The 27,199-nt window shown below is 44.9% G+C and overlaps 1 protein-coding gene across 1 annotated transcript in view; it reads left to right on the plus strand.

Annotated features, from left to right (window-relative positions):
* The window catches only part of LOC138577245 (fibrillin-2-like), a 454,244-nt gene that overhangs the window by 329,406 nt on the left and 97,639 nt on the right, over window positions 1-27,199 (plus strand). Inside the window, exons 20-30 of the mRNA XM_069649613.1 lie at window positions 7,375-7,494; window positions 7,711-7,848; window positions 9,389-9,439; window positions 13,934-14,059; window positions 14,961-15,188; window positions 16,655-16,780; window positions 17,679-17,807; window positions 19,581-19,706; window positions 23,131-23,256; window positions 24,997-25,119; window positions 26,300-26,425. Coding sequence (XP_069505714.1) covers window positions 7,375-7,494; window positions 7,711-7,848; window positions 9,389-9,439; window positions 13,934-14,059; window positions 14,961-15,188; window positions 16,655-16,780; window positions 17,679-17,807; window positions 19,581-19,706; window positions 23,131-23,256; window positions 24,997-25,119; window positions 26,300-26,425 — 1,419 coding nt within the window. The remainder of the gene's footprint in view (window positions 1-7,374; window positions 7,495-7,710; window positions 7,849-9,388; window positions 9,440-13,933; window positions 14,060-14,960; window positions 15,189-16,654; window positions 16,781-17,678; window positions 17,808-19,580; window positions 19,707-23,130; window positions 23,257-24,996; window positions 25,120-26,299; window positions 26,426-27,199) is intronic.

Here is a 27,199-nt window from a genome sequence, read left to right on the forward strand (position 1 = left end):
GCTGACGCTTCCTCAGACGCTCACTTGGACCCATTAGGCCTGAAGAGTGATGCATGCCAGCTTCAAGGTATTCCTTTTCTTTGCGGGTAACCAAACCAAAAAGTTGGCTGATGTCAAATAGTACGAAAGAGAGAATGCGCACCACCAAATTTCAATGTAAATACTTCACCAAAAACATATTAGGCATCTGTAATCAGTGTATTAGGAGAACTGCAGTCACCCCAGTTGCGTTCTGGGTAAACAAGTTCAGAGGAAGGATTATAGCAATACTGTTTGCTCACATAGCGTTTGTGCTGTGGCGCAGTACATTACGCATTCAAACAGATTAGGTAAGCACAAAACTATCAATGGGCCTCATTACGACCCAGGCGGTAAGGGGTTAACGGCGCCGTAAAAGGTGGCGGCGCCGTTAACCCCTAACCACCTAATTACGAGGTCCCTTTGCGGGTCCCGACCTTAACGGCTGGTTTTTACCAGCCGTTAAGGATTGGACCCGCAAAGGGACCTTGGAGGTATTTATGGTACCACAATTTGCGGTACCATAACTATCACCTTCCCCATTTCCATTGAGCCCTATGGGGGCAAAAATGGGAATGGGGAAGGGCCAATGGTGAATGGGGAATTACCGCCCCACCAACCTTGGAATGGAGCGGTAATTCCGCCATTCACCATGGCGCAATCAGTAAAATACCGGCGGCAACCATGGCGCTAATAGCGCCATGGTTACCGCCTGGGTTGTAATGACCCCCAATGTATTGAAATAGCACATCGATAACCATGTAAACGGTTAATAAGCATTGCAATTAAGTAAAAACCAGAGGAAAACAGAACAAACTGGCCAATGTATTTCGCATCTCGGATAATGCTTCATCAGGGCCTATCTGTTCTTTAACCAATAACCACACTGCAATACATCATGATGAAGTATGATATCATATGATAAGTCATTTACACAAGTGTTTCCAGGCGCAACATGACAAGGGAGGGAGATCAGAGGGAGGATAAAGCAAACAATCTTAGTAGGTTGTGTGTCATTCAGATTGTGCAAGGGCAGTACCGCAAAGTGCAGGGGGGAGGGAGAGAGGAAGTGCCAGGGGGAGGGAAGGAGGATGTGGAGACAGGGCAGCATTGCTCTCAGTGGATGCAGCCAGGGCAGCACGGCTCTGGGTAAGTGCAAGGAGGCAAGGGAGTGCAGGGTTCCAGTTACAGTCGCTAAGTGCGTGGTAGACCCGGTCGTGTAGGAGCCTGTGAGACTCTGAGGTTAGCCATGAAACCAGTTAGCGCAGCAGACAGGTAGGTCAGCAAGGTAGCGAGAGAGAAAAAGCAGAGTGAAAAAGGAAGGTCAGAACTTCAGGTGGTCCGGCTCAAGTTTGAGAGGGGCAGAGAGGCCATTCCAGAGGGAGGCACCTGCAGAGGAGACAGATACATCCCTCACTCTCTGCCTGGAGAAGCGTCTGACCCTCAGAGAGTTGGAGGTGGTTGAGTGAAGGGCTCGAGAAGGAAAGTGTTTAGGAAGAGAGAGTTGGTTATAGTGTCGGCCCCGGCCCTAGAAAGCCTTGTAGATGATGCAGAGGGTCTTGAACTTGGTCCTTGTAGCCACCAGGAGACAGTGCAGAGATTTCAGGACTGGTGAGATATGGTCCCAGGGTTTGAGGCTAAGGACAAGTCACAAATCTGTTCTAGATTAGTTGCAGAGGGCGGAGAATAGAGAAAGGCAGATTAAGAAAGAGGCAGTTGCAGTAGTACAGTCTAGAGAGAACCAGGGCTCTGGAGAAAGTGAGCTTCCGGGAAAAAAAAAGAAAAGAAAGAATACCTCTGAGGAGGTGCAGCTGGTAGTGGGTAAACTTCTGCATGAAATCTGCGCTGTATCCCAACACAGACAAGGAGAGGCACAATACAGAAATGGTTGAAGCAGCGATGACAGACTGTGCCGCGAGACGCAGGTAGTACTGAAAAATAGTAGTCATCACTGGAAGTGCACCTCCGAATTTGAGCCACAGAGCCACACACTATGACTGTGGTGCTGTTATATAGAAAAGCTTGCATTTTTGCAACATGCATTGTTTTACAGGGAAGCACTATTATTATAGTAGTTGACATTGTTCTTCTTCTCGTTAATGTTTTCAGTGAGACTTGAGGATGTGCGTCCCACTGCGTATGTTCCTTGTCTGTTTCAAATATCCACTGCAACAATGCCTTATCTTTGCTTCCTTTTTTTTGTCTTAATTAGTCTATTTCATTCACCACTTTTAGCCCACGGTCAGTCAAACTTTTGAACATCATGGGGCTCATTACAAGTATGGCGGTGTGGGATAAAATTGTCGGTAACGGAATTACCGCCACTTTTCCCACATTGCCATACTGCGATTATGGCCCTGAAGTGGGGAATTTAATTAAAATTGACCTCCAGCATCATGCTGGAGGTAAATCCTCCCACTGTCCGCCGATAAATCTGAAAAAATCGGTAGAATTACTGCAGCAGTAATTCTGCCCATGATAATTCTGCTGAAAAAACCCATGCACCTTGAAGAAATGTGGATTAACTCTGCCACAGCCACTTGTAAATCGGCAGTAATTCTGCCAGACCAAGTGGTGGTAACTATAATTCAGTTGGGCGGTATTCCAGCGGATTTGTCAACAGACTACTGCCCGGCTGATCATGTCTTTTTGGATCCTAAACTGTTCACATCCCATCATATAATATTTTACCACCTCACATTTTTTGGGAGATGCACATTTCCCATCTTCATTGTATCCGATTCTGTGTCTGTGATTGGAACCCTAAGGTCATGTTTACCAAACACAACCAGTATTATGGTGGATTTCAATAAAAAGGCAAGGGTGGAAAAAGCCTTCTTCTGTAAATGTGAGAGTAGAATAGACCATTGCAGTAAACACTCTGTAGATGCCACAGCACCACTCAGTAGCAATGAATGGAAGTTTCGGAGCCGTTAAATGAATGACAAGCATTTTTGCCCAATACAAGATTGGTATCATTGTCTTATAGGGCAGCACTATATTTTAAATCACGTTATCAGTGTTAGGCACATTTTTCTAAAGTCCAACTGGTGTTAGACTTCATAAGACTTATCTCTTGTTATTAGGGACCCAGCTCTTAATATAGGCCTGTACTACACAATTCGGTAGAGTGGCTGAGCAGCCAGGCTTATCTATCGTAGGAGGGAGTTATGTGAGATGTAGAGCAGTACAAAGAAATCAGTACATACATAGACCAAAGAAAACACTCACTTAAAGTTATGTCACCATATATTTATTAATATATACACAAGGCAAATGGAATCAAATTATAAAAGGGGCATTAACGCAGGTGTTAAACATTTCATATACTATTCATATCAAGCACACATAGTGACTTCAGTTAAGGTCAGTAAAAGCACTTATATGCATCAGCTGTGCAAAAGTGAGTTTAGAGGGAAATGTCTTGGGAGGAAAGCTCAGGGGCAACGTTCTCGCCTTGGAAGCAAGACGACACGGAGCACCACAGGTTCGATCCCTGGGTCCGCGCTTAGGAACCTTTGGCTATTAAGAGCGTTATAAATAACAAATAATATCATATCATATCATATCATAAAGGCTAGACAGAGCACAGCTAGCAACTGTTAAATAACAATGCACACTCTCCCAGAGGGATGTAGGCAGTCTGCTTCCTAACTAAAAAAGTGTTTACAATTAAAGTTTATGGAGGCATCAGCATTGCCAAAACCAGTTGAATCAAGAAGATGGACATTTGGGAAACCGGCAAAGCCACAGTCAAATGGACAGCACTAGTTCTGATGTAAATCTTCAGAGGAAAGTTAAGAAACCAGACAGTTTTTCTTGTTTAAAATACAGGAGCTCAAGAAGAGCCTACTAATAGCCCACAGGCTGTAAGGCCTGCACAGTGGAGTTCAGGGCAGCTCCCAATTGAAGTAAACAGCACTTTCAAAGTAAAGGAGCACCACAAATGCCCTACGGTAAGGACAACCAAAGCCCCACAGTACCTGAAGAGTGAAGTTGAAAATGTAGCTGGTTGCCTTCTGGATGCAACGATGAAGACCCTGATTCCTGCTCCTTGGCTGTGGTGACAAAAGAGGGGATCGTCGCTGGGCTTCTGTGCCAGCACTCGAGAGAAGGGGTCAGCAGAAAAGTATTCAGTTCACTTTAGGGCTCTTTGTGGTTTTGCCACCTTTTTCTTAGCACCAAACAAATATCGCTGGTTGGATTATCTTCTATTACTCGGTCCTGAACTCAAGTGAGGGGAATTTTGGTAAAGAATGTATTCCTGTGGAAGTCCACACAGATGCCTGAAAGGTTCCAGCAAGATTCGATCTTTGACAAGATGATGCACTCGCAAAGGCTTTGGGTTTTGATGTTCTGCAGCCGAGGAAAGTTGCAGGACTTGAGTTGAAGAAGGTTTTAAGACTAGCTGGTCCCACCAACCTAAGGGAGGAAGTTGTCCTTGGCTGAGCTTCCCTGTTGAGATGAAAATAGGGTCAGCACAGTTGCAGGGCTTCACCAGTGTTTCTGGGGTTGCTGAAGGAGCTGTTGGCATCTCTGCTCATCTTCTGCTTTGGATTTCTTGTTCATGTGGTCGACTCTGCCTGTAGTCCAAACATCCTTGCCTTATATGCTTGAATCCCTTAATTCTTTCCCATGGAGCTGTCAATCACCTTGGGGCTGTCTGTCCACCAGGGAAGTCAGCCACCCAGTTAGAACTGGTTTCAGCCAGGCACACCTACAGACAAAGCACAATGACATTTTGGGACCCTCCATCACTTCCTGCCTTCCCAGACACTCTGGAGCCAGAGTGAGCTACAGGGCTGAAGCCCACCAAAGGCACAACTCACAATGAATGCAAATCTACATAAAATGATAGAAGAAGAGCCCAGAAGGATTTGACAGACTACAAATGGCAAAAAAAGAAGACAGGGGCCATTTTGAAAAAATGGGCACTCATGGGTGCTGTAGTGTAGCTGAGAAATCAGCCTGCTGGTAACCTGCACAGAGAGGCGTAGCTAGGATTGTCTAGCAAGTGGGGCCTGGTGCTAATCTAGTTGGGCCCAGTGCACTGACAAAAATATCTGGAAATGCCCACACAGCGCTGCTGAGTGGGCATTTACAGATTGTGGGTGGGCCTTGCCCCTTATGCCCTACCCTGCCTACGCCTCTGCCTGCACAAAAAGGTAGAAAAGGTATCCACTGCCACCAGTCATTTAAGTTAGTCACTGTTACAAAAAGTTACATGAGCAGTGGGATAAGGAGTTACAAGGTAATCTCCCTGTATCCCCTATAAGGTGGTGTGTGCTGGACCCACAAGGGAAAAGTTAAGTAAGATAAAAGTTACGAATCTTGGGAACTGTAGTTTTCACAAGAGAATGTATGAAGCATAAAGAGAAGTTCAAGGGACTCCTCAGTAACACTGCACAGAGGGTGCTGGGTGTCACAAAGCAAAAAGCAGATGCCTGCATTAAACATATGTATGGAGTGTAGCAGATGGAAATAAAAATCCCAGTCAGAGAAAAAGAATGAGTGAGTGTTTAAAAGTTTCCTCACTCAGGAGATTAAAATCAAAAAGTCCAGAGTCCCGTAAAGTGCTGGGGGTCTCTCAGGTTAAAGGGATTTAGCAGAGAAAATGAAAATGATCCCTAACAATCATCCCAAGACTAACGTCCCTCAAGGACATAATGGGCCTCATTACGACCCAGGCGGTAAGTTACCGCCTGGGTCGTACCTTTACCACCATGGCGTAAACTACGTTTACGCCATGGTGGTTGGCGGACTTACCGCCCCATTCCGAGGTTGGCGGGGCGGTAAGTCCCCAATCCCTATTTACCATTCCCCATTCCCATTTTTGCTCCATAGGGCATAATGGGAGTGGGGAAGGCGTTAATTACGCCACCGTAAATTACGGTGGCGTAATTAACATCAAGGTCCCTTAGCGCCATGGATTTTAACACCTGCTAAAAGCAGGTGTTAAAACCTCCATGGCGCTAAGGGACCTCGGAATCAGGCGGTAAGGGTCGGCGCTGTTTACGCCGCCGTAAACCCCTTACCGCCTGAGTCGTAATGAGGCCCAATGTGTTTTTCAATCACTGGGGAATCATCAGTGTGCGGAAGCTGACATCCTTCTGATAGGAGGATCAGGCCATGTGTCATAAAACCTTCAATATCATAGTATGTTTAAAAATCCAAGAAAATAAGTCTGCTATCAAATAATAAGAGTAGATGCAGCCATTTCAATTAACAAACTGCACATGTTATAGTGCCACCTAGTAGCCACCCTGGCAAGTTCACCTCCAATTCAGAGCTATGTCAGAGTTATGCCACCTTCTGCCCATACGCTGTTAAGGCAGAACGTGCTTCTCCTTCTTCATGCATGATGCATCATACCTTTTAACGAGAGCAGAACAACTCTATTTAAATACACTTTTATTCCAGAGTTTATTTTGTGCCTCAGTGGCCTATGAGTGCACACGGACTCCTTTTAATAGACCATATTGTGGTGTCTTCAAATAGGTGGAAGTTAGTTGCTTTTGCAAGGTTATCGCATTGTAGCCAAGAGAGATGCATGCATCATTTTTAAGAAGAGAATTGGGTCCTGGAGGGAGGGAGGGAATTGGGTCCTGGAGGGAGGGAGGGAAGGAAGGAAGGAAGGAAGGAAGGGAAGGAGAGAAGGAAGGAAGGAAGGAAGGAAGGAAGGAAGGAAGGAGAAGGAAGGAAGGAAGGAAGGAAGGAAGGAAGGAAGGAAGGAAGGAAGGAAGGAAGGAAGGAAGGAAGGAAGGAGGGAGGGAGGGAGGGAGGGAGGGAGGGAGGGAGGGAGGGAGGGAGGGAGGGAGGGAGGAAGGAAGGAAGGAAGGAAGGAAGGAAGGAAGGAAGGAAGGAAGGAAGGAAGGAAGGAAGGAAGGAAGGAAGGAAGGAAGGAAGGAAGGAAGGAAGGAAGGAAGGAAGGAAGGAAGGAAGGAAGGGAGGGAAGGGAGGGAGGGAGGGAGGGAGGGAGGGAGGAAGGAAGGAGGGAAGGAAGGAAGGAAGGAAGGAAGGAAGGAAGGAAGGAAGGAAGGAAGGAAGGAAGGAAGGAAGGAAGGAAGGAAGGAAGGAAGGAAGGAAGGAAGGAAGGAAGGAAGGAAGGAAGGAAAGGGACAGAGGGAGGGAGGGAGGGAGGGAGGCTAAGTTATTCAAATGTTGGTGCTTCAATTTCTTTGATGATTTTCTCCTGTTGCTTTACTTTAATGAGAGTGTGCATTTCCCATCAATATTTTCTATGACTGTTATGTTTTTATCAATATTGTTAATGATGGTATCAATTTCTGTAATCAATTGGGTGTGTCATGACCCACTCTCAAATGTTATAAAGGAACACTTTGTTTCCCTTCTCAGATGTGAACGAGTGCACGTCCAATCCCTGTGTGAACGGGGTCTGCAGAAACAATGCAGGCTCCTTCGTCTGTGAGTGCTCCCTGGGGAGCAAAGTCGACTCCACAGGAACTATCTGTGTAGGTAAGAAATCCCATGTCCGCCAGCTGCCGGCATGCTTCTTTCTGAATAGCTAGTGTGTCAACAAGGCCTGCATTTGTGGACATGCATGCACCATCAGTGATTTACTTTGTACACATGGAGTCTGTGTTCGCCACATTACGGTGCTATGTTTGACTTTATGACTTTGTGAGGCAGGTGTCTGATTTCTGAGCTGGTATTTGCTTTCTCCCACTGTAGACAGCATGAAAGGAACCTGCTGGCTGAATAGTCAAGATGGCCGCTGCGAGGTTAACATCAATGGAGCTACTTTGAAGTCTGAGTGCTGTGCAACCCTGGGAGCAGCATGGGGCAGTCCATGTGAACGTTGTGAAATTGGTAATATACCTCTTGAACATACCTGAAGTTTCAATTCTTGAGCACTTGAGCTGGTCTAACCTGGTGTAAATCATAGAAGCATGTATAAACAAAGGTGGTAAGAGGAGACAGGCATGCACACAGGGGCCTGATGTTCATAGCTCCACTACAGCTCTACCTTTCAAAGTTGATCGAGCCAAGAGAAGATGTGGTGCAGGGGTTCGTTGTGGTTACATTGAAAAGAAATGTTCAAATACGATTGTGTTGATTTTTTTATCCCCTCTATTTCGATTTGACTGCAAATACAAGAGAGGGGGCACCCCCTGCACCCCTTCCAACCACCCCCTATATTTATTACCATGATTAACCACCCCTCTCACAAATATGCGTGGCCAGATTTGCTAACAAATATTCGACGAATTTGAATTCGACCAATTCTTCTGCATTGTAATCTTCCTATCTCGGTGCAGGCCTCCATTAGATGCACACAATCAATGGGTATCCTAAGGCTAACACTTGGAAGATGGGATAATTGTAGTGTGCGGCCAGGTCTGATCTCGTTCTTTTTTCTAACTTAAGTAATATTTATTAGGAGTCTAACAAACACAAGATTGTGGTGCACCATGTATGCCTCAGTTGGCTCGTCGGTCCCTATGGGTGTTGTTGTAGTCCCAGGGTCCTACCGCAGGACTGTAATCCATGATCCAGTGATACCTGCTTAGTTCCCGTTGCTGCACAGAGGTGTTAGTAATTACCTGGCTTTATGGGAAATTCTGCTTGTATCTTGCTGATGTAGCATGAGCACCTGAGAGCTGAACACGCACAGCTATTTGAATCGATTTAATTTGTTAGATTGCAGAAGGTATGATATTGTTTAAGCCTCCTTTCCACATGCTCCCAAAATCCTTCATCCATCACTAACTTCATGGAACTAGTCTGTCATAGGTGCATCAAAAACTCCCCATAGCTGATTTTTGTAGCCTGCCACAAAATGTCTAATTACCTAAAGACATACATTTTTGAAATCATGTACTGGCCGTCTCAATCTCTTCAGATATCACAAACATTGCATTTCAAGTTTGCAAGTACAGAAACCCCTTTACGCTTGGCGTTATATGTACTATATAATTCTCTATAGATAATTCTCTAGCAAATTGTCTCTTCATTTCTATGACTTCAAGTCAGCCTCATTTGTGTTTCCTTTTTTTCCATTCTTATCTATCATGTCTCATAAATTGGGTCTGTTTTTTTTCTCTAGCAAGTGCTCCCACAGGACCATTAAAAATGGCATCCTATGTAAAGAAATCTGACTGATGCGCGCCTTCATATGCTACTGTCAAAGTGGAACGCCATGCTCCAGGCTGTTTACTTTGCTATAGCGTATTTGCGCGCGTTGTGGGGTTCATACTCAATCGTTAAGCTGCAGGAACTCATAATTACTCGCTGTACTTCAGTTCCATTATGGACCTGGCATTTTATGCTTTGTTATTGAACGATCTTTCTCATACTTTCAATGAAAATAAAATATCATCACTTGACCCTTTTTTCTGGTTTCCTTCAGATCCAGCCTGCCCCAGAGGTTACGCCAGAATGAAGGGAGTTACTTGTGAAGGTGAGTGTCGCCAACCACAACACTCTCTTGGAGAGCTATCTGAGTGTCATAGATGAGTGTTGGGCAGAATACCAGGACAGTCTACAGGACTGGCGTGAACATACAAATATGTCTCCTTGCAACTATTGTGATCTGGAATTGGCCAAAATGATTTAATGCCTGTGGGACATTCTGATGTTTGCACCATGCATTGGGTTTACCTTCTTTTTATAAGCATTTATTTATTATTTAGCATTTTCTACAGTGCACAAAACCCTGAGGAATCTAGGCGCTAGTTTCAGAAAGTGCTTGAATACAGGACATGGTAGGTAGGTGCAGATATACAGACTGGTAAAGCTACTCCTCATTTTACAGGGAGCTACATCAGAGGTGCCTACATAGGACACAGTAGGTGCAGATATGCAGACTGGTAAAGCTACTCCTCATGTTACGGGAAGCTACATCAGAGGTGCATACATAGGACATGGTAGGTGCAGATAGGCAGACTGGTAAAGCTACTCCCCATGTTACGGGGAGCTAAATCAGAGGTGCATACATAGGACATGGTAGGTGCAGATATACAGACTGGTAAAGCTACTCCTCATGTTACGGGGAGCTACATCAGAGGTGCCTACATAGGACACGGTAGGTGCAGATAGGCAGACTGGTAAAGCTACTCCCCATGTTACGGGGAGCTACATCAGAAGTGCATACATAGGACACGGTAGGTGCAGATAGGCAGATTGGTAAAGCTACTCCCCATGTTACGGGGAGCTACATCAGAGGTGCATACATAGGACATGGTAGGTGCAGATAGGCAGATTGGTAAAGCTACTTCTCATGTTACAGGGAGCTACATTGTGATGTGAACTCTAAACTGTCATTTGGCTCAAACACACAGAAAGAGAGGGCAAAACTATATTTGTTCATGCAGATTTTGGCCCAGTGCTGCTCTGGCTTCAAGTGTTTCTCGCCTCCACATATAAGAGTTATAACATGAGTTGCCATTTTTGGAACATCCTGTTGGGCCTATGCATAATTGAAATCGTTAGGATTCATGCAGAACCTAGGTGTGGCCCTTTGATTTTAAATGGCAACCGGTTAGGCTGTTAAGTTGGTGAGTTGTATAGTTAAATGGAAAGTTCCCCAAAGTTGAACCTGTTGTAGTTTCCAGAAACGTAGTAGTTTTTCAGGGGCGAAAAAGAGGAAAGCCAAAATGAGAACGACAAGGTAGCCTACATCCAGATACAGGAGTATCTGGAAAGTAACCACCTCCTAGGAATCTGCCAATCTGGCTTTAGGCCACAACACAGTATTGAAACTGCCCTGATAGACCTAAAGACCCAGATCGATGAACTCAAAGATAAAGGGAAAACGGCCTTGCTACTTCTCCTCAATTTATCCGCCGCCTTTGATCTGGTGGACCACAAGGTATTGTGCAAAGACCTCGCCTCAGCTGCTCACTTCTCACATGATGCCATTGTTTGGATGAAATCCTTCTTGAACAACAGGACTATGAGAGTCTTCTCTACTTCCGATGCCGCTGACCCTATCCCCATAACCTACGGAGTGCCACAAAGCTCCTGCATCTCTCCAACAATATATAACATTTTCACTAAGTCACTATTATACGGCTTGGACCATCGAGGTGTCACTTACACTAATTATGCAGATGCCACCCAGATCGTCATTCCTCTGACTGGTGACTATGACAAGGACATGGCCCTACTGAACAACATTTACCAAATCATTCAGGCATGGATGGCCACCCACGGCCTCTGCCTGAATGACGATAAAACAGAGCTCTTGATTCTTGGAATTGCAGCCAACCTGAACAAATTCAGCACAAAATACACCTCTTTCAATATCGATGGGAACATTATTAAAGTGGTAAAAGAGGTAAACACATTAGGCTTTTACCTCGACTCAACCCTTACATTAAATAAACAAGTGAACGCCATGGACTCCGCGACTGCATATACCTGCAAGCTGATCAGGTCCTGCAAACTATTTCTGTCCAAAGAAAGTTGTACTATACTAGCCAGAACCCTCATCATCTCCAAGCTGTATTATTGCAATGCACTGTACCTGGTTGCAAGCAAGCACATTGTTAAGAAAATGGAAATTCTCCAAAACAACGTGCTCCGATCAGCTCTTGCCATATCTAGGAGGAGCATATATATCAGATCTGAGGAGACAGACTAAATGGCTTTCCATTAACGACAAAATTGCACTTAAAACGGTCTCCCTAACCCACAAGTGCCTTAACGATGCTGCCCCACCTTACCTCTCAGAAAAATCTACCAAATGCGCTACTAGGACAGTGAATTCCTTCTGCCTGGTCGTCCCCAGATTCAAAGTAAAAAAGGCGGGCGGTGGGTAGCTTCCCTGTTATGGCAGCACAGCTCTGGAACGCCCCACCCTCCATCCTTAAGAGCGGACCAACCCTTCTCCAACTTCTGTGAAACACCATAAACTGGCTTGTAGCCAAGGACCGCTGATACACCTGGTTTGCCTAAGCCTGGCAATTGTCATGTGACTCTAAGGCATTGTAACCTCTGCCACTCACTATTATTATGTTTCTTTCCGTACCTGCTTTGCATTATGTTTTGTATTTTGATGTATATATTATCTGTCGTTATCTTGTGTAATTTATTTTAACCTTTGTATCCCATTCCATTGTAACTATTGTAACTCATGCCTAAAGTATACTTGTAACCTTGTGCAAATGCGCACAGATACCCTCAGGTTTGGCACGCAATACAAATCAATAAACAAACAAACAAAAAACTCTTTGTGGGACTTTAACAACTCATAATATTTTCTCACCCAAAATAGCTATATAGGAAAACTTTACAAAATCTTCCTATGCATCAAAAGCATGTACTTCTAAGAACGTGTCCACCATAGTTTTAAAACATTGACCTGCTCAAAAACAATCCTTTGTGGGACCTTTACAAAATATAATATTTTCTGTCCCAAAATAGCTAGATGGGAATGCTTTGCAAAATCGTCTTAACCATCGAGAACATATATTTCTAAGAATTTACCCGCCACAGTTTTAAAACAATGACCAGTTCACAAGGTACATGTTTACATGGTTATCATGTAGTCCTAGGATTTTGTTTAACACACTTGGGTAGTCTCAGGCCTTTCCTGTAAAACAGCCTGAACCTGCACTAGTCACAAGTCTTTTAACAATACCATATGTGAATAAACAGTGGAGTCGCATTGCCTTCCATGATATCTTCTTGCAGGGAGAGGACCCCAGCGGGATGAGCCTCTTCACAAGTCATCCTTTCCTTTAATTCATTTGGTGGCCCTTCTGCATATTTGTTTTTAAGCCTCTCTGACACGTTTCAAATTTCCCAAAATTGAAAAAATATATTTATATCGGCTTACACCACTCCACATCTCCTGAGGTCTGTCCTGCTGCCCAGTTCACACTTACCTTGAAAGCATATGGCTAGATCTAAGTGTCAACAGCCCTGTTCACTATTTAGGGTGGCCTCTCAGAACCCTTCCATAGGGCTGGTTCTGAAAATTCACTGTATCGATCCTCTCAGGGCAAGCAACCAGGTCGCTTTGAGAGACAATTTACTTCACATAGTTTGTAATGTAAAGATACGTTATGACATTACACTGTCAAGCCTATTTGATCTGATATGAGTAGAAACGATGCCCCATATTAGTTTGACATCCTGTATACATGCACACACATTCATTTGGTCTAAAGCACACATTACAAGATTTGAGGCCTTTTGTTTCAATGTTCTGCATGGCCTGATATCATTACCCAACGTGTAAATATGAGGATTTCAGCATAATTATGAGTTCATCACTGACCTCGCTGTAAACTCATAGCAGACATGCAGAATTTCAGAAATACTCCATGCTTTATTTCTGGAATATTGTATATCATGTTTTTTTAACTTACAAAACATATATTGCATCTCTACCTGTAGGATAGAACGATACACAGTACAGTAACAGTTCAGGCCACTACAGTCCCATTTGGGAATATGCAGAGAAGACAGAAGGTCCACTGATGGCCTGTCTGCACTCTGTGCTGCAATGGGGATGAGAACATTGGCATCTGAGACGCCCATATCATCACTCCTGCCTGGGTCTCCCTTCAGATACTTAATCCGTAATTTGAAGGACGGGCGTGGTTCCCGCTATTACCTTCCTTCAATTACGACACCATATTTTTACCTTGCTTGGGGCGGGGGTGGAGGGGTGAGCTAAAAATGCACAGATGTCCAATATGGAAAATCCCACTTATTCTCATGCACTATTTCCTGCATTCTGTGTTCCCAAAATACTGCATGAGTTAAACACTGCATGCCCCATAATAAGGTGGCTGGTAAAGGCAGGTGGTACTTCTCATTACCTATGTATGCAGAATGTCCCTTTAAGAGGGCTCGCCTAGATGAGCAAAGGGGTCGTAGCAGCTGCTTTGCCATTGGCTTTAGGGCAGCCCAGTAGTAATGACTATTTCTCATTTGTGAACAGATGTGAATGAGTGTGAGGTCTTCCCTGGCGTTTGCCCCAATGGACGCTGTGTGAATACTGCCGGATCCTTCAAATGCGAGTGTCCCCAGGGTCTGACGCTTGATGGGACAGGGAGAACGTGTGTAGGTAAGATTTGAGTTGATCCCGGAATTCCCGTGAAAGTTGGACAGCTGAAAAACTCATATGTGCCCTTTGGTTTACCGAAGGAATAGGAGCCTCTGATTCATTGAGTCTTTTCCAGATGTCAGCAGCTGTTTCCCACTTATAACTCCAACATGCATGGAGTAAGAGTCACACTCAGGCATGCCATTCTATTTGACTGATGGATCGCTCTTGAGGGTTGGTGGCATTAAAGTGCATACCATAGTTGGTAGTTCTATGTATGATGCCATCTCATGTCGAATGCAGCAATGACTAGACCATCCTGGCGGTTTTAGACATATGGGTTTGATCAGGAGGATTTTCATCCAACCCTACATGAGCCAGTAGCTCAAAATCTCATATTCAGGTGCTCTACTGACAGCCACCTAATCAACCACACAGTCCTGGTTATAAAACATTACCTTGCAAGAATGTCATGCTGTTATGCTGTAGTGAATCCCTGATGCATGCTTGTATAGTGTTCTCTAAAGGCTGGAAGGCCATACACTGGGGGCCTTCATTTTATTACCACCCCAACAGTTCAAGGCTGAAACTATTGTGACCCTCATGGCAAATTGCCATACTTCACCGATCTATTCGATCTATGATTGTTCCTGCCTGAATCCACCACAAGTATGAAAATGTGGCCACTGTTTGGCCACTGTTTCAAGAGGTGTCCTTAGTCCCGGCAACCTCAAGCCTGCGAGGAGGCCTCCTGCAGGGCATTGACAATGGTGTGTCATCCAGGTTTCTTCTTGACGCATCAGAGGCGGACTAAATCCAAGATATCCGGGCAAAAAAGGGCTTAGAGCACAATGGTGGGAGAACCAGAAGGAGCTGGTGAGTGTCATGCGTGTCTGACCTTGTACCTTCTTGCTCTGGACAGATGTGCGTCTGGAGCAGTGCTACATGAAGTGGGATGAGGATGAGTGCACCGCGCCCCTGCCTGGGAAGTACCGGATCGATATGTGCTGCTGCTCTGTTGGGTCAGCCTGGGGCATCGACTGCGAGGAGTGCCCAAAGCCTGGAAGCGATGAATACAGGACAACATGCCCGAGGGGCCCGGGCTTTGCAAACAGAGGAGACATACTGTCTGGCAGGCCGTTCTACAAAGGTAAAAGGATTTATGTTCAGCTGCCAGTGTTTCAGAGTGCTACAATCACACACATGGATCACGTGCTGCAAATATGTACATCCCTTCCACAAGTCTAAAATGCTTCATCTCACTTTTTAAAACTGATAGAGGCTTATTTAGTTTCTCTGATAGCGCTGCTCGCAAGTTGTCACTCAGCAATGGCGCTTCACTGTTCCATCCAACATCATCTCCCGCCACTGAAGCTCCTGCATCACTAGCTCATCACCTTTGAGCATTGTAGCTCCACTGACTAATCACTCATCACCTCTCTAAATGCTGGCAGTTGGTTATCACCTCCCAGGATCCACTCACCAATCACTCATTACCTTGTAACATTTTAGCTTCACCCACAATTCACTCATTACCTTTTTACACTTTAGCTCCACTGACCAATCACTCAACACCTAAAAACATTCTGTCGTCGATACTGGATGTTGAATAGTCTTGATTCCGTCACCAACCAATTCCCGCCTTTCAGCATCCCGGCTCTACAACAGTTACTCACCACCTGTCCAGGCTCCCGCTGACCTTTTCTGACCATTCTGAGAAAACTCAGTATCCAAAGCAGACGCATCACTCCCTCAACAACTCTCAACATTCTAACTCGGCGTGCTTCTCACTCGCCGCCTGTCAGCACTGACGCCCGCTCCAGTCACTGGCCTTGTCTGCCTGTAACCCAATGAGACCCGTTGCTTTTCAGTTTAACACTAACCTTCCTGGTAGCAAGTCTCCTATGGATCTTTTCCCCTCTGTGTATGAATCTTGTCAGTAAGGGTCTCTACCACTCACACGTGGTGAGGCTGCTCCATAATTACACTACTGCTCTGCTTCCTTTTGTTACATTTTCAGCTGCCAGATCAGCCCATTCTTTTATTGCATCGCACGTGTGTGGACTATATTGTGCTTGTGAATATGCTGGCATGCTGTATTTCATGTTTTCCCCTGCTTCAGTATGTACATGTTTATTTGGTATTCTGGTAATCTAGTAGGCCCCACCAAGAGCGCATGTGTGTACAATCATGGACTATTTTGCAAGCCCTTTTCTTGTTGGTATGTTGATTGTATCTCAGTTGAGACGTCGCTCTCTGAATCCTAGCCCATTGAGAGCTGTCGACCAATCAGAAGGGCACGCTTGTCTCTATTGACCAGGCCTGTGAGTGCCTTACTGTGCCTATGTATTTCTTTAGCTGGCACCAGGTCTGACATTGTGTTACTATGAGCGTATGCCCACTAAAATCACTAATTTCTGATGGCATTGCTCCCATCCAAGGATAACCATGCATCGCCTTGTACCAGTTTACAGGATCCCATGTAACAGCAAACTTTCCAACTACAAAGCAATGCGTGTCCCCGTTCAGGGCGTCTGGGGTGGGTGTGGACACTGCATTTTCCGTTGTTAGTCTCACTAAGCAAGCATGTGTTTCCCGTCCCTTCTCTCCGTGCAGATGTGAATGAATGCAAGGTGTTCTCTGGCCTCTGCTCGCATGGCACCTGCAGGAACACCATCGGCAGCTTCAGGTGTCTCTGTGAAGGCGGATTTGCCCTCGATGCAGAGGAAAGGAACTGCACTGGTAAGTGAGCTCTTTTTGGGAACTCTGCATGGTTGCACCTCAGTTCATCTTGCTACTTCCTTGCACTATGGTAGCCCCCTCAGTACTGCAGCCCCATGGGAAACGGGTGTGCCTCCTCTCAGCTTTGTCAACCTACTCTTCACTCTTGTGGCTCATCACTGTAGCCAAATTTTCCATTTTAGTATGCATGTATTTATTTATTTATTTATTTGTTGTTTGCTTGTTAGGCATATCCATCCAGTAGTACTGTTTGCCTTGCTGTTGCCTCGTGTGAACTGTCTCTCTTGTACTGTGTGCACAGTGGCCATTTGCTGACTACTCCCTTTAGTTTAGAGGCAATGGCCCGCTCCTTTTACGCCTTGTCGCATTCTATTGCTACTGACCATTGACTCCATTCCTTTCTGTAGAGTGCTAGATCCCACCAGTGTGCCTTCTCATGGGTCCTCTCCACACTGTAGCCAGCCTTCTGTAACTCGGTGTCACGGATTCATATGCAGGCTACTAATAGCATGTGCTAATGCGACGCAAATCCCATCCTCTTTTTACTTTGGCATCTTTTGCTATGCAAATGTCCAAATGGAAGCTCGTTTGACACTTGTATGGTCTAGCCTGCCTTTGTTTGCTTAGGGACACCGCTGGCATTTCTATGCACACGTTTATGCGCAATGCTTATGTTTTGTATAGCTAAATAAGCATGTTAATTCTGTCCAGTGCAATGAAATAATGAATACTAGTAATTCATTGTGTAGTGGGAATGACAACTGTCATAGCAGATTGCATAACTGTTGCTGTTGCTTTGCAGCCTGGTGATAGTCGCTAACTTTGCAATGCTGTGGGAATGGTTGGAAGGAAAGGTGCTCTGGCCTCTGTGACAGACTCTGTTGTGCTTTTCCTCTAGACATCGATGAATGTCGGATATCCCCGGACCTGTGCGGATACGGCACCTGCGTGAACACGCCCGGGAGCTTCGAGTGCGAGTGCTTCGACGGCTACGAGAGTGGATTCATGATGATGAAGAACTGTATGGGTAAGAGGTGCCACCAATGACTGCGCGCCCCTATGCAGCTACTCCATGCGACGCGCAATGAGACGCATCAACAGCAACCAACAGCTATGGGAATAATCTTCAGTAGAGTATGCTCGTCCTTTTTGCATAGACTTGCATAATAGCCTGGCACTTAAGGGGTTAAAGTCTCTCTTCCAGCAGCAGAGAAGTCCAAGAACTGTATGAACTCTCCATTCTACTGCACGTGTTGTACATATAACATTGATAATATATATAGTCATTGAATGCCATGTTTTAAAAATAATTAAATTGGAACAGACTAGAATTCCCTACCCTTCCCCACCAGCATTCCCTTCCAGCTGTACCACTCAAAGTGGCGAGGAAGCCGGGCCGGATCTATCGCGCCAGTACTCCAGAATATGCAGTTAGAGAAGGGTGTGTCCACAGACACCAGGAAAACATTCTTGCATCTGGAATGGAAGAACACCTGCAACACAATGTGAAACTCAGGCATTAGCAATACTTATAGACCACTGGGCCCATTCAGTCTGTGCTTTGGCATGCCTACTTTAGTGGCAAAGGCCCTAGACCGTAACATAGTTCATGTCATTCATAGTGGGTCGAACATGTATTTATGTGCTTAGGGGAAGTGCTTCACAACCTTTCGGCTGCTTGGCACTGGTATGGTTAGAGGAATCAAACAAGGGAAGTCAGGAGTGCCGATTGGTTGTTAGGGGTGTAAGTGTTGTAGCCTCCAGGCTATGGGTGGAAAATTGCAAGAACAGATCAGTTGCGTGCCTTATTAAGCTCAAAGCCTTGGTGTGGGGAAAACCCACACTGTTTGGGTGTATGGCCTTTGCACTTCTATACAGGATTACAGGGGTTACCACTGGACACTATGCGGTCCAGAAACTGATACAAGTATTAAACAAATAATGTTACATAACCTTGGGAGGATAGCTCAGGGGCAACGTGCTCGCCTTGTAACCAAAACAACATGGAGCACTACAGGTTCAATCCCCGGGTCCGCGCTTAGAATCCTCTGGGTATTAAGCACGTTATAAATATCCTATCATATCATATCATACTTCCAGGGTCAAGTTTTTTAAAACTACCTTTCAGCAGTACAATGGGCTGCTGGGTCTAATCTATCATTGTGACCTTGCCCATCCCCTGGAATGTGTGCCCCAAAGGAACATGTTTTGATGACATGGTCTTCAGAGAAGCATGAAGCTTTAGATGATTCTTCTCATGGCAGGCTTGGGAAAGTAGGGCAATCTCAGAGGCGCAATGGAAGTGATGTACAGGACCAGGTGCGTCGAGGCTCCAGCAAGGTCAGATCCCATATGATCAACACAGCTTCACAGGAGGGATGCTCCGGGAGCAGCTAGTTCCACCACCGGTCCACTGCCCAATAGGCAATCAGTACTGCCAACGTATGCCCTCTTTCATTGGCTCTGTCCTTGCTCATCAGACACTGACCATTCACTCCACTGAAGACTCTCATCATCTTATGAACAAGCATCTAGGTTAACGTAATAGGAATTCATACTGTGCCAGCTGGTCTCTGGGAACCAACACAAACCTTCTGCCCTTTCCTCTTTTCCTTTACACTTGCCTAAGTTAGTGCAGCTTTTCTATTCAGTACAATCCATCACCTGGGATTTAGGAATCACAGCCTTTTTTCTTATTTAGAGAAACACTAATTTTTGCGTCAGGCACTTAAAGATAAAATGGGCACTGTATTAATACTGTGATTTCTGTACACTTAAATGTTTCTTTTTCCATCCACAGATATTGATGAGTGTGAAAGGGACCCCCTGCTGTGCCGAGGAGGCACCTGTATCAACACAGAGGGAAGCTTTGAGTGTATCTGCCCTCCTGGCCACGAGCTGACGGCCGAGGGAAACACATGTGTAGGTGGGTACACTGCACTGTACACTGATGCACGCCATAGCTATCAGACCACACATTTTTCCAGTGACTCACACCATTGCCACACATTGATGTGTAGCCAGAGAGCTTTCCTCTGGGACTGGTATAATTTGTAAAGAATAGTCACTAGCACATTTTTATGCAGGCACTTCTGTCTCTTTACTTTATGTCATCGTGGACAACAGAGACCTCTGCCTACCTGTATTGTTTGTCCTTTGTGGTGCTTTTCACAGTTAATCACAAGCTCTTGCAAACATCCTTGTCTTCCGCGTAGAGTGCATTGACGGCGCCCCACAATGGTTCACCTCATAACTCACAGACAAACACCAATTTGTACAGATGTGCTCCAACAGACCACAGTGTTGCTGATCGGTCCCACAGGGGTCCATCCGCTAATTGGTCACCTTTAACTACTACACAGAGCTACTGGGGGAACTCCCAGCTGACCTGCTGATGACACACACAGATCTACCCCAGGATCGTCCCCCTCTATCTTCCATGCATGGATGTCAACCACCTACCTGAAGTTGAAACCTTCAAGACAGCATTCAGCCACAAGGGAACCCCTCCAAGAAGCCACCCTTGGCCGACATATGTGAACTTAGTCCAGATTGTGCCACATGAGACCCTGTAGATGTTCCTTTCCCCCTGACTGGTTTACTGGCGATTTTCATGATAAGTGCTAATTCAAGGTCTCATCAGGGAAGCAAATCCGTAATCCCACTACGACTAACCTTGTACGGTTAGCTGTTTGTACTCTGCTGGTTGGTGGCAGTTTGCATGTTGCGATTCTATTGGCAGTTTGCATTTTGTGATTTTCCCTGTCTAGCGCTACACTAATAACTACCATGATAGCGCTATAAATGGAGCCTTGTGATAAAAAACTTCTACCGCTTTGCTCAGCTAAAAATGTTCACTGTGAACTAATGAATAGGATATGGATGTTGCCATAGATGTTTATGGTCTATGCCTGCTCCAGAGAGTGAGTATTGCAGTTGCCGAAAACAGATATGGGTGTTTTAGGTTAGGACATACTTTTTGGGTTCCCTTTTCCTTACTTTGGTTTTTTCTCTGACTTGTTATATGTCCTGACCTAATAGTTCAAATGTGCTGCCTTGATAGCCCATATGGCTACTAGGATTAGAGTACTGCAAAAGTGACTGATAGGTGGGGTTTCTCTCCCAGAAGGTGTGACAGTATTACAGGCTGGTGCCAGATCTTTATCATGTTCAAATATGCACCACCCTGTAGCCATTGTATTGTAATGGTCTTAATTCACTCCCCGAGCAGGAGCAAAATGGCTGCCTGTAATTTGGCAAGCGGCTTTGCAACCTTTATGTTCCTGGGATTCCTGATCCTCCTGAAGACAAAACTGCTCTCATTTCTGAGCTGGGGGAACCCTCCATGGTAATATGTAAGGAATAGAATGATCCTCCATCTTTTCAGCTGCTGTGTGCTCCTCTAAATCTCCAGGCTAGGTGTTTCACTGTCCCAGAAGTAGGAGCACCGTTTTATTGCTGGATGATGTCATTTCTGCTGTCCAAAAGTGTTTGCTCCAGCGCTGGATGTGTCCGGCTGGACTCTGATGCTGCCCTTCCTCTGCTGTACACTTAGCTGTCCCATCTTGACTTGTGCAACTTCCCACCTGCCCCAAAGAGTTACCTTTGTGCTGACTGCCTTTGGGTCCTCCAACCTCGTCTTCATCATTTAACCTGTCCTTTGCCTGCCGTCGCTGTCTGGCCAGAACTGAACTGCAACCCCCCATTTGTGTAAATTTTAATGGTGCAACTCACATATGCACCCTGATTGCTCCAGCAACCTTTTCTACGTCCTGGAGGGCTTCTGAATCCTATCTGTCACTGGTTCCATGTTTCAGTGCTCAGGGACTTCAGCTGTAGACCTTTCTCCTGAGCACCACAACACTGTGTGATCCTGAAATCTACTCTGCAATATTTCCTGAAGGACTTCTTCATCAAGTCTTGGACTTGATCTCCACGCGTAGTCCTTCTTTTACACCATCTTGAAGATGGCTGCCTCTACAGCCCCCTTCTAAAGTTGATCACTTTTTTATAGTTATTTGACATAGCCAGAAGATGCCGACCGACACTGTTCTGATGTTTTCTGCATACAAACTTTAAAACTAACCTAAACTATTCTAATATAAGGTTCATACTTGCAAAGAAGTGTTGAATACTTGCTTGAATTGTTTTCCTTTTAGCATATGTGTCCTTTTTCTAATGCTCTATTCATAACTTAAAGTACTTACTAATTTAGATATTTCTTTTGAAGCACCACTTTATATAGTGTATCTTCAGTTAAATAGGGCATGGACCCCTTAGGCTCCACTCCTGATGGTAAAACCATGATTGTTCTGCCCACCTGCCACTGTGAGAGTATCACTACAGGTTTGACTTCCCACACCCTTATCGCGGAACCTTTCGGAAGTCTCCCTTGCACTGTCAAGGGCTTTTATGAAGGGATGTCGGGATTCCTGCCTGAAATCCACATCCTGACAGAATTGAAAGAAAGGAACCTGAGAAGTTTGGCAACCCTCCGATGTCAGAGTGCCGGCGAAAAGTTAAAATGGATGCACTGAACATCCCAAGAGGCTGGTTAATTACCTGGTCGAGCTATGGACCTGGACAGGGAATTCTGCTAGTCCGCCCTAAAACCGAGAAGATGAAGTATATCTGAAGAGGACCAGTGACATGCACCTTGCCATCGCCAGTCTTATGGCAGAGTACGCTGGACTTCCTAATGACGAGAATGGAACCAATGCTCCCTCTGTTTGTCTCACTAGGTGTAGTCAGTTCAGAAGCCTTAAGTATCGCCTGCTCCCAGAAGAAGCCCCGCTGCTTATCCGTGCATATACCCGGTTGGTGGCAATAGTATCTTCAGTGGTGGGCCTTACTGGGATGGTAATTGCCCACCACCCTCATTAAAGCCCTTCCTTCGCTTGGTTCTATTAACGTTGGCAGTATTCTGTTACCACCAATTACGGCTTGCGAATGCTGGGGGTTATTGCCTAACCCAAGATCTCCATAGCAAGTCATGTTAGCTTGTGTGCTTGTGTAAAATGCCTTGTATCTTTGCACACTGATAGCTATATCATTTTACACACTGCATGAATTCATTAATTCATGTGTCATACACCATCATTCAAGTTTCACTGACAGCATAGCTTTTGCCTTTTCACTGACCTTAAGCTATTTTGGATGTTGGTGTGTATCATTTATTTGCATTTAAGAGTCACTCTGGTTTTCAATTCTGCTATTGCATGCCAAAAGTAAAGATTGTTGCTTCAGTTCATATTCATCTGTGAACATCTTGTTAAGTGAAACTTTTTTGTCATCTACATAGTTTTGCAAGATTTATGTTTTTCTTAAAATGTCTTTTTTTTGGTGCACAGATGTGAACGAGTGCTCTCTGAGTGATAATCTCTGCAGGAACGGCCGCTGTGTGAACATGATTGGAACGTACCAATGCGCCTGCGATTCCGGGTTCCAGGCCACCCCTGATAGACTGGGCTGTGTTGGTAAGTTCTCTAGTCTTCTATTCCTCCAGCCATCCATGTTCTGGTGTATAACTATTAAATATGGAATAATGTACCCCCTACCGTACATTAAAAGGATATTGCAAGTCACTCAGGAGTTTCGTGACCAAATAGAGGAACGAGTCCCAAGGCACGGTTCCTTTATAGGTTCACAGAACTCCAAGTGGCCACACACTATCATTCCCTCATCTCTTGCTTACTATAGTTTAAGAGCTCGTCCATTGGCAGATTCTTATAATCAATAAAGAATCTAGATTTAGAAAAGCTAACATTTTGCTCCTCATGTGCTGCAGAAAAATATGGAAAGCAGTTTAATAAAACATTTATTAAAAACCTTCATTTTGTGGTTTGAAATAAGTAATAACATGTCGATTCTTGATCGCATGAGTTAAACTCCAGCAATGCACACGTTAAACCTTCCACCATTAACAGTTCTTGTCAATTACCAGCTGCAATGTGTCACAGAAATTGCATAGAAAGGAATTCGAAAAAAGATTTTCGGTCCTTTAATTATCTGCTGCAGTGACAGCTGGAATTTTCTCTGCTGGCTCAAGCAGGAGGCATTGTGACATCACAACTGACGCATAATTACAGAGCAGTTGTGATATCATTTTCTTATTACAGGTCAGTTGTGATGCCACAACTGGCCTGTAATAAGAACATTATTTCCAGGCTTTTATACAGATATTGCAGGCTGCCATGTTGTGGCAATAAGCCACGATACGGCGGGCCAATAACCCCTCAGGTAATGCCCCCGGGGCTGTAGTTACTTAACGAAGCCCCGGGGGCATTACCGCGGGCCGTATTGGCCCACTGTCGAGGGGCTTATAGCCATTAGTACCCCGGCCAGTTAGACCGGGGTACTAATTGCTATTTTTTTCTGTTCCAAAACGTGGAACAGAAAAGAAGGGAAAAAAAAGTCAAAATAATTGCTGCAGTCCATTTTCCCTTTCCATGGTGGCCATCGGGAGCGGATGCAGCGTGTCTGCTCCCGAGAAAAGAAGAAAAAAGAAGGGAAGTGGGGTTGGGAGGGAAGGGGATAGTTTGCAAGGGAGGGGGGCGGAGGGAAAAAAAACGTACCCGAGTCTCTGGTGGGGGACGAAGGCAGCCTCCAGCCATGGGAAGGCTCGGAGTGGGGATTGCCCCGTTTCGAGCCTCCTCATTAGCTAAGGGGCCGCCACGCCCCCCGCCGGGAAACAAAGGCACGTACAGCGTGCAAGGGATTCCCGGCCAGGTAATACCCTGGCGAAGGCCAATCAGAATGCATGTTGGATTCTGGTTGACCCTCGCCGGGTACTAAATTATAATTTTTTACAATAATATATCATGAATATCACACTCCCTAGAACTACTTAACTATATGTTCATTTGTAGTAAATAGAAAACATATCATTGATGTATCATTTTTTATAGGCAGAATTACATGTTGCTTTACGAATATTCTAAGCGATTGCTATGCATAAAGAACACTGATTCCAACTCACCCAGGTAATTTTCTGGGCTTAACAATGGTTGAAATCCATAATTCACAGAAATGTTAACTTTTCCAACTATTTTGCATAATTGGTTGGAGTGGCAGTACTGCCTGGAATTGTCGGTTTTGACATAGTAGCTATTTGTTCAATCCTTGACACTTTTGTTGACCCTGTAGCCTGCAAAAAATAATGTTTTGCTTTGATTTTTTACCTGTTTAAATAAACACACTGGTTCATGCTTCCCTAGACATTGATGAGTGCACCATCATGAACGGCGGTTGTGATTCCCACTGCACCAACTCTGAGGGCAGCTACGAATGCAGCTGCATCGAGGGCTATGCACTGATGCCAGACAAGAGATCATGCACAGGTGAGAAGCATAGGGTCTGTGTGGCCCATGACTCCAGGATGTGCACCCTTTTCATTAATAGTGGAAACAATGAGGCCATTTCAAAATAAAGCTCATAGCGTACCTGCTTGGAACAAGTGGCGTAATGTCCTCTCAGACCCAAGGGGACCCAGAGCGACAAGACAGATGTGAGAAATGTGAAGACCCACTTGCCACCTTGCTCAGTTTTCACAGCCTAGTGACCTTTTTATAGAAAAACGAATAAACCATGTCCTTGACTATACACCATTCTCTTTCTGATGCTTCTTGGGCATGTTTCACAGGCATGTCACACCAGGTTAGTTGTAGCACACTACTACGCACTGAGCACAGCTTTGGCACTGATGCCACCTTCTTTCTATGTCTCTTGAGTGCTGACCGGAGTTCAAGATGTTGTTCGTTGTTCGATTGTATGCCTACTAAGACATTTTGACCTATTATCCTTATCACGTTTCCAAATATACATTGAATAATGTACGATACCTACTCAGGACACAAAATGCCACTATTTGTGAAGTTTAATCTTTCAATGTAGGAATGCCCTGATGCTAATTCATGTAAAACTGCCCTTGATCACAATGCCTAAGTTTTGATGTTGCAAGTAGTTGTCTCCATTGTTTCGCGTAAAGCTCTTTAGCAGATGTGGTTTGCGTCTCAGGGATGCACATGTTTCAGAATTGCATTTTAACACATCTGTGCGCATGCAAGGATCATTATTTTGTAGGTGATTTCTCTTCCTCCATTTTGCAAGCCAGGTAGCGATTTTTCGGGGTGTGTATCTCATCTTCTTCCTTCCTTCTTTCTATTTCAACTTGAGGTTTTATCAATAATTAGGGATTTTCTGTGTGGCACCTGTGTGTTTCTGTTATATGAGCTTTCAGATCATCAGATAACATTTTGTGGGTAGTTCTAACCATAAGATGCCCTCTGCAGCCACCTTGAGGTTGATGTTATGCACCCTACAATGGAAAGCAATCCTAAAAACTGCCATTGAAATACCTCACCCGCCATGTTAAGTTATGTTATGTTACAAAATTGGCATACTGCACCAAATCACCAACATAGTGGTGTGCCACTACCTGTGTTCTCCAATTTCTTTGTGTTCACTGTCACATTGGTCTCTGGGGCTTCTCATGAACATGCCTCTTCTGTCCCTTGCCAGACATCGATGAATGCGAGGACAATCCAGACATCTGCGATGGTGGTCAGTGCACCAACATTCCCGGGGAATACCGCTGCCTGTGTTACGACGGATTCATGGCATCCCTGGACATGAGGACCTGCATTGGTGAGAAGATGTCCATCTCCAGCACGGTCCTTTGGGGCCAGGTTTCAAATAAACAATTGTTTTTCCTAAAAGATGTGCTTTCACTAAATTGAGAATCACAATATTGGGAAAAATAATTTTATTTAAAGTTACACCTAAATAATCAACATGTGTATCGATGATAAATATGACCACAGAAATATCAGATGTAAAGGAAAATAATCTTGCAAATTCTTTTAAAAAAAACACTTAAATGCATACCTGACCTCCAGTGGGGAGCTCTGTTGCTAGAAACACCACTGAAAGGGCTGGTGAGAGACGTTCCTGGGGGGGGGGCTGAGGTGGCTATAGCCCGGTTCTTTTGGTTGTAGCCGTGGATAGAAGCTCAGGGGCTATAACCAAAAGGCTACAGTTAGCCCCGAGTCCCGCCAGGCCCGACATTAGCTTAGACCCTGATCTTTTCCAGACCTAAGAACACCTGATGATGACTCACAACCATCAGATAGAATCCTTATGTAAATCAAGCAGAGTATAATAGTCACGCTCTAAGAGACCCATCAGGCTTGCCGATAATGAGGTGCAACTCTGCGTGTGGGGAATCTATGGGGTCCATGTAAGGGAGATCCTTTTTCATGGCGATTAGCTACAGTTTGAGAGAAGTCAGGGAAATAATATGAACCCTGGAGAATGAATGCACATATTAGAGTGTTACACAGTTGAAACTATCCAACTGTGACAGCCCCATTGATTAATAACTCAGGCTTATCTGTTATGTGTTTCATTAAAGTATAGATA

The sequence above is a fragment of the Ambystoma mexicanum genome, chromosome 1p (genome assembly GCF_040938575.1).
Source record: "Ambystoma mexicanum isolate Mex_15411 chromosome 1p, UKY_AmexF1_1, whole genome shotgun sequence".
Lineage (NCBI taxonomy): Eukaryota > Metazoa > Chordata > Amphibia > Caudata > Ambystomatidae > Ambystoma > Ambystoma mexicanum.